Genomic DNA, 8,646 nt, shown 5'->3' with positions numbered 1-8,646 from the left:
ACACACATACATAGATATATATATATATATATATATATATATATATACTTTGTATATATTGTGTGTTTTAAAACACTTCCAACACTTGCAATATTTTAAACAATATTTCTAAACGCTCTAAAAGAGCACAGAATGTCATGACTTCCCTCTCTGTGCCTCCGCTGCTCTCAGCTGCCTGCAAGCGTTCTTGGCCACGCCCACTTATCCGTTCTGCACGCAGATCAGCTGTTCAGCTGCAGGAGGAAGTTTATCCTGCAGTTTAAGCTGCACCGAGGTGCAGGAGGAACCTTTTTCTACATTTGTGGGTTGCACAAAGTTGCAGCAGGTGCTAAATAATTAAAAATAATTTATTTTAAATAAAAATTCCGTGCCGATTGTGCGGCTCATCCATCAATCAGCCAGTTGTGTGTCATGTCCAATCTTACTTTGAAAAACCACGCTAGAGCGAATCCGCGATAAACGAGCTGCGAAGTAACGAGGGACTACTGTATACTTCAAATTAATTTAAATTCTTCACAGGTTATAATGTTTGTATTGATCTTTCCCACAGTACGGTGTGGATGTGAAAAGCCGAGACGCCCGTGGCCAGACGCCTCTGTCTTACGCCCGGCGAGCCGGAAGCCAGGAGTGCGTTGACATTTTACTCCAACATGGCTGCCCCAACGACTCCAGCAGCCTGACCTCGGCGTCCACGGCCAACGTCAGCCTCCGCAACCCCAACATCAACAACAACAACGCCCAGTGTGATCTCAACCGCAGCATCAGCATCATGTAGAAGCCAGATCGCCACTGCGGACAGAAACACACAAAAGAACCCCCAGCTGTGTCTCTTCTTCCTCCTTCCTGTTTCACACTGTGCAAACCAGAATCTGTACAAACGGAGACGCATCAGGAGCGAGCGACTTACAGTTCACATTTCACTACGCTGCAAGTTTGGATTCGGAGATTGCTTTTTAAAATATTGTTCATTTTGTTTGTTAACTTTATTCAGTCTTGGTCTGAGATGATCAGAATTAGCTTTAAGCTTTTGTGTTTTTATTTTATTTTATTTATAAGCATCAACCAAACAAATGTTGACTTCCTTCTGGCATTCATACCTTAAAAAAAAAAAGCATTTCCTTAATGTTTGAACATTTCCTATTATGTCTTCCCCTTTTTGTCATGTGAATTCAACTTGCGTTGAGTGAAAAACTTCTTGTTTCGCGTCTAAGCAGATTAACAAAACTCTAAAGAGTAGCTGAACTGAACATCTCTGACGACAGCAATGGCTGCTGCGGCTTCCATAATGATGCATGTCTCCAACACAGCCATCAAACTTGTGATGCGTTATTCATACACAAAGGCAAAGCAATTATAGTTAAAGAGGCCAAATGATTTAGACACTTAATTCACAGCTAAATGGATTCCGATTGTCATAAAGGAGCTGATTGCAGAGTTCCTATTGGCTGAAAGTGAGCTGTGTTCTTTGCCCCAATCCTTCAGGAAAAGTGTCGGCGACTATGAGGGAATTAGAACACATAATGTTTTACGACTGTTGAGCCACGTGGCTTCGTAAGCGTGCCTCTTCAATCAGAATTCATTCAGATTCAAAGGTTTGATTTCAGCTACGAAATTCTACCATTAGGTTCTCTTTGTTGGAATAATTTTAGGACTGAATGGATTGCAGTGGTAATTGTTTCACAGATTCTGTAAAGTTCAAACCAAAAGCTCGTCCTGTGGCTGAGAGATGTAAAGCTGGTACTTTAAAGCTCATTTCTGATGTTGTTACTATGAAATGCATATGTGGTACTGTCTGTGTGTGTGTGTGTGTGTGTGTGTGTGTGTGTGTGTGTGTGTGTGTCTGTGTGTCTGGGTGTGTTTGGACGTAATTGTACAATACGTTCCATCTGCATCTGTAAATGTACGCAGCAGTGAGCGCCGGGGCATTTTTGTTTTTAAAGGACACTAGAGACAAAAACCTACAGTGAAGATTTGGGAACATAACTGTTTTATTGTATAGATTTCTGTAAAAAGAAAAGTAGTTCATGTTCCTTTGCCTTATTCCTTATTAGAACAGTCATCAGACGTTTAGTCGATATAAAATAGCTGTTTTCTTTTCCTTAAGGCTTTCCCGTCCTGAGAAAATGTCTGAGAGCAGGGAGTACAGAAAACTTTTTTTTTGTGTGTGTGACTGAAAAACAGGCTCTAAAAGGGATTTCGGTCACAAGATATTTATAGAAGGAGGTATAAGTTTTTATTTATATAAATGTACAGTATTCCACAGACACGATCAGCCACTTCCCTCTTTTTGATTATTAATCCGAATACGAAAAAGACTTCCGGTAGAGTTTTCAACTAGTTGTAAGGTTTTAAACATCTGGACTTTCTTTGTTTACAAAGGCAGATTTTTTTTTTGTTTACTCAACAATTAATTATGTGGTACTTATTATTTTGTAGTTTTTTTTTTGTTTGTTTTTTTTACATGGTTTTCTGTTTACAACTAAAAATGAATATGTTGTTTAAAGAGGAAGCGGCGTTACTGTGAAGGAGTAGTTTGACTTTTATTGGTCTTTTAAAAGATGGAGGGGCAAAAATCTGAATAAAATCTAATAAGGGGCACTTCATAAAGATTTAATATTGCGTTATAAGTATTTCACGAGTTTGTTAACACTTTATGAAGTATCAGCTATCAAATATTGAACATTGTTCACACATTGAAGCAGGCTTACTGTTTATTTTTCATAATTTATTAACGTTTGTCAGTAAGTTTTGTGCATGTAAGCACTATGAGCATCTGCTGGTACAAAATTTGGTTTGACAAAGTTATTTAAAGTAAGCTGAGCAGTAATATTCATTTATTAATTATGCAAATACGTTTTTCTGAATGAATATAAGTGCAGATCTGTCCTATTAGTGAGACTGTTTCAACATACAAACCATGTTTTATCACTGTTTTATAAGTTATTGTTAATGCTTTATAAAGTGTTTACAAGCTCATGAATAACTTATTTATAAACCATTAATAAATTCTTTATAAGTGAACTTTTGTAATGTGGTACCAAATATACTTGCCTCTCCTGCAGCCCGTCCTCTCTGACTCAATAAACAGCCAAACATTTTATACACGACACAAAAACATAAGTAAACACGGCTTTGGCTTCTGAAAGCAGAAACTTTGCTTCCTGTCTTCGCATGTAATCTACTTGAAAGAATTTCCAGTAACTACAAAATGGAGTTTGCAGCAAAAAATGTTTTATTTACTACATTTTTCTTTTTAGGTCACTTCACAAATTTGTTGCCAAAGATGTAACTTTTCCTGCAAGATGTTCAGCCTTTAACTTAAGTAAGTCGTGTATGCTTGATTTTTTTAAAACTCTTTTTAAATCTTTCTATAAAAGAACACGATTGGCTCTCCTATCACCTTCTACATCAGGGCTACGCAACTAAATTGCTCAGGGGTCGGACATCCAGCAGTTATTGTCATTAAGTGTTTGTTTTATGGTTTAAATTGTAGTTTTATTTAAAATGAACCCATTGGTGGGCCGAACTGAGTTAATCACTGGGCCTGATTTGGCCCCCAGGCCACCAGTTGAATAGCCCTGCTCTACATCCTGAAGTGGAGCCAAAAGGATGAGGAGCCCCTTCGAGCAACATGTCCAACTTTTCTTGTTACATTTTGGCCCAGAAGTGCCAAACTTTTTCAGCCTTTCACATTAGTTGCGCTGATTGATGGCTCTCATGTCTGTGTTTGTGCAGCTAAATTGTGATTTGGCTTTTTTTTTTTTTTTACATGTTAATTAGTAGAATGTAAAACCGATGTCTGCACTCAGGCGAAACAGTCAAATCAACCTCATTTAACTTTCAACATTAAGGTGAAAAGGCAAAATTTGCTAACTACCGTATTTTTCGGACTATAAAGCACACCGGATTATAAGACGCATTAAGCAAAACAAGTTCATTTTGACTGATTTTTGAGCTCCGTGTACCACATAAAATAATTTCGAGGTCAGTAGGCACAAACTGAATTAATACATAAGGTGCACCGGATTATAAGGCTCACTGTCAAGTTTTGAAAATAAAGGATTTTAATTGCGTCTTATAGTCTGAAAAATACGGTAATTATTTGAAGCCCCCAAAAAGCAGCCAATTTAACCCGTTTTTTTATTGACTCGTACTGTACTGTGATATTAGCCTTATTTCTGATCTTTACTTGACCAACCACTGAGAACATTTCATTGTCCAGTGGGATATCAGAAGAGTTCAAATGTGTACAGAGATGACCTGAATCCTTATTTACTTGCTGTAGATGACAGGAAGAAGAAGAAAAAAAAACGTAAAAAACCTGCCCGTTTGAACCCACATACATTATGAAGTGTAAATATTAGCTTAATGCCTTTATCTAAAGGTGAGAACCTCCTGGAGAAATGAACTGAACTGGTTTTGGTCACCTTGATCCATAAACCACATTTTGATATGTTGTTTTAGTTTCTCTTTAGGCATATTTTTTACGTCCTTCTGTTGACATTAACTTGACCATCTTTGGTACTTGTGTATAATGATGTACATTTGACATATTTATAATGCAGTATGTAAATATATTTTTTTGTGTGTGTGTGCGTTGGTTTTCAATTTTTCCAGTTGTATTTCCTTTTATGTCCAGAGCGTGAAACGAGGCAGAGACTAAAGAGTAACATGTTGTATGCTAGGATGCTTGGCTGACCCTTGACCTATTAATAAACACTCAAATAAAACAACGTAGACTCCCCTGGATTGGGGGAAATCGACACATTTGTCACGTGTTCATGTTCATTCATCCTCCATCATCTACCTCTGGGGTCCTTGGAGGAAAAGGTGAGAATTTATCTTCACCCGATGCAGCAATTTCAGACGCTCCTTTTTTATGTGTCCATCGTGTTTGTCGTCTTGATGCAGATCAACCAGAATTGTCTTGGGCTAATTAATTCAGCCTCCCCACTTCCTGTCTGCAGGAGCCCCACCACCGGCAGTTGCTGAAAAGGAGGATTAAGATAAAGAGCTGAGCTTAGTGTCAGGCAGCACAACACTGACGGGGGAGAAGACTGAAAGATCTCAAGTGTTCAGAGGAGCCTGCTCTCACTAATCCACTCCTTATTTCCTGCTAATCTAGTCTCAGCATATCTTCATCCTCTTCCTCTTTTTGTTGGCCAGCGTTGTTTGTGCTTTATCTCCTGGTCCTATCATTAGATTGGCCTCTTCCTTCCTCGACACAGGCTTAACATGGACCGAGTCAAAGGTAGAGAGAAATAAATGCTCTCAACTAGATTGATATTTTTAATTTCTCTCTCGTTCTTCCTTTTGGTAATAAGAGTCTTATTGGGCAAAATGTCACAAGTACCTGCATAACCTCCAAGTTAGCAGCAGTTACAGAATGTAATTGGTTTAAAATCTTACCAGATGAAGATCACATTACTTTGCAGGTGTCTTTATGTTCCCCTGACTGTTCTAAGTCAGTGAGGACTTCTACGCTATTAAATGCTTTATTATAGCCTCGAGCCTGTTGCTGTCAGTTTCTGCTTTGCTTGGTTTTTAACAGAACTTCGAGAAAGAAAAGTTTACAGCTACTCAAAGCAGGGCCCATTTCAGAACTATTTTCAGCCCTCTAAAACATGTCAAACCTCTAAGAAATTTTTGGCAATTCAAGGGAGTTGTTTACATGGAGTCAAACTAATTGAAACTGCTGATCACTGTATTTCATCAGAACTTGTTATACCCAGTACAAGTAGCTATGGTTACAGTCACACTGCAAGACCCAATGCCCAATTCTGATTTTTTTCATCCAATCAATTATTTATTTATTTTGCGTGGTTGTTCACATATTTGAAATGCATCATCTGACTTGATTGTGTCCGCACCGTGGCCCTGATGCTCCCTGAATGCGCAGAAGAAGTGAAGAAGAATATGGATGCTACATGTTAGCATGTTTGTATTCATTCTGGAGTTGTTCTTCAATCAGAAACCATTAAATTAATACTTGACATCATAGTATATTGTCCACTGTTTACATTTGATCTTGCTCCTTGGCCCATACTCAGGTGTAGAATTGTATTTTTGGAATGGGAGGGACATACTGAAGGTAGGAACAAACTTGGGTTTTGATCCCATCACATCAGCATTCTTAGGATCCAACACTAATGTTGGAATCATATATTGAGATTCTCAGTCATCCAGAAAATTACTAATTTAAAGAACATAGACAAGTAATTGGTCTTCTGTTCTGAAGATGTGCAGAGTTCCAACATTAAAACTGCATGATGTTATCTGTTATTGATACTTGGATAGATCTGCACTGATGTTAAAGTCTGATAAAATGGGGAATGACCGTTCAGACTGCAGTTGCATTAAAAATATTGTAAATTTATTTAGTACTACATATGAAAAAGACCTGGGCCAGATTTGAAAAAATTGTATTTGTTACATTCTGTCATCAAAAAAAGCAGATGTTCTGTCGCATATGGGCCAAAAAAAAAAAAAAAAAATCAGATTTTGGTCACATTTGCCTGCAGTGTGAATGCAGCCTTCCTGATGCAAATGTAATCTGGTGTAAAAACTCACAACACTATATTTGTTTAGATAGTTATAAAATGTTTGCCACAAGACATGCATCAAAAAGAAGAAACAAGACATGGAACATGTGCAAAATGTTTCCACTCTGGGTGCAAAATTTAAATGCAATAAAAAACAAGGACAACGATGTTATCATTTAGATTAGAGGAGGGGTTACTTTGCTTAAAAGTTGCATTTTGGCAGTCTACACCAAAAAAAAGAAATTTTTTTAAACAAGGACATGGTTTTAAGAGCCTTTCCACTCTGGAACCTGTTTTCTAACATGTATTTTTGTGGCTGCTGCACTGTTTTTTTTTTACATATTCACATTTTCTTGTGGGTGAATCCTTGTTTGGTGGAAATTAATTCATGATAGGGCCTGTTTTGATTAGAGTTAACCTCATCTCGAAAATATATATTTTTTAAGTCCCACCGATTTATGAAACTGATGTTGCTTTCACATTTATCTAATGCAGGTAAGATACTGATCGCTCATAAGTTGTCTTTATAACCCCACTTCAAACAAATATCCTTTTGGAATGAAACAAAAAAAAACAAAATGGATAGTTTCACGTCTGAAGTACACCGGAGTACACGGATGCTTCCACGTGGCTTTGCCATAACTGTAAAAATGAAAAGTATTTATGTAATTATATAAATTTTAACAAAAGTTTTATCCTTTAAAATTCCTGCTGATGTATTTGAGAGTGCTTCCGATCTTGGCAGACCTTGGCCACTTGTGTGTGTTGTGGTGAGACTGAAGCACTTGCTTGTGCTGCTGTGTGTTTTGATATTTCATCAGGGCCTGCTAAACAGTGAGGAGGGCTCTCTGCCGCCCACCTCTTCTCAGACAAATTGCCTCTGAGATTGCAGAGGTGGGTCTGAGGCTGATGGATGGGTACACAAAGACCTGATGAGACCATATTTGCAAACATTAAATCCATATTTCCATAACACCTAGCTGCTTTTGCCATGATGCTTTAACAGCCTTTTTAGCTGCCAGTTAAGACTGTCCCCTTGTCTTTGCTTGAGTTTTGTATCAACGAAGGGTTGAACTGAATCTTACATGTTCATGTTCGATCTAAATATCACGTTTCCTCCTCCTTTTTTTTCCCACCCCTTTAACCTCTTTATCAGTAATTAATTTCACTTTAGTCTCAACAGGATCCCCACAGGCTTGTACATCCATTTATCAACTTCAGCTCTGTCGTGTCCAACTACGTTCATGTTGCACTTTGCCCTCTCTGACTCCTCTGAACTCATGTTTCCATAAGCATAGTATAATCTCACTAATGTGCAAATTTCAGTACAGCTCTGCAAACCTGGCTCTTTCACCATCACAACCTCCTAACTCATTTTATCTTATATAAACGCTCAGAGCCCATCTTGTTTTTTTCATTTTCCCCTTTCCTCCCTCTCTTCCCTGTTGGCTTTTGCCTGCATTTTGCTGTTAATTTGCCCGAGAATGCATTAGATGTAATGAAGGCTGAGGGCCGAGGGAATCCTCCAGGGTTCCATTAATCATTCCCCCTCAGACAGGCAACCTTGATTACAAGTGGCAAGAAATTCATTAGAGCCGGGCCTCTGACAACTCTTATCTCCGCCACTAGATCTGACTCATTAGGCAGCCAAATTAAAGCTATGATGGCCCTGATGAAACTCATCGCTTGTTTATCTTGTGCGATTTGATGCATCTGCCCATACATCACTGTAGCCACAACCGCCCGGACCCTCCCAAGGAGTCAGGCCTCCAGTTGGCGCCGAGCTGCCTGCACGCTCACACAGCCGGACAGTAATGAGGTCCCTCACTTTCCCTCGCGCTGCAGGTGGGAATGAGAATTTAGCTACACGTCTCTTCTGAAAAGAACTTTTGATGTTTCAATTTGGATTTCAAGTATAGTCGAGGAGTTTTAAAGCGTTTAACTCAAAAAACAACATTTTAGAGTGAAGAGTTTATTTGTCTAAATGTACAAGCATCTTATAAACTGCAGGATCTTGATAATGAATCTACAGTTAGTGGATGAACTTTGTCTCTGCTCCTCCTCATCACTTCCTGGTGCAGCTCATAGGAGACTAAAATAGCTG

General features: G+C 38.5%; 1 protein-coding gene across 1 annotated transcript; it reads left to right on the top strand.

Annotated features, from left to right (window-relative positions):
• Positions 1 to 549: 549 nt before the first annotated feature.
• On the top strand, positions 550 to 995 carry LOC119415112 (arf-GAP with GTPase, ANK repeat and PH domain-containing protein 3; the record flags this gene model as incomplete). Its single annotated transcript, XM_037682258.1, is given in 1 exon segment — positions 550 to 995. A coding segment is annotated over 1 exon segment (226 nt), but the record flags the coding sequence as incomplete, so codon positions are not given.
• Positions 996 to 8,646: the final 7,651 nt, after the last annotated feature.

Source organism: Nematolebias whitei, chromosome 9 (genome assembly GCF_014905685.2).
Source record: "Nematolebias whitei isolate Nwh7 chromosome 9, NemWhi1, whole genome shotgun sequence".
Lineage (NCBI taxonomy): Eukaryota > Metazoa > Chordata > Actinopteri > Cyprinodontiformes > Rivulidae > Nematolebias > Nematolebias whitei.
The sequence above is the reverse complement of the archived record's forward strand: the minus strand, read 5'-3'. Positions and strand labels throughout refer to the sequence as shown.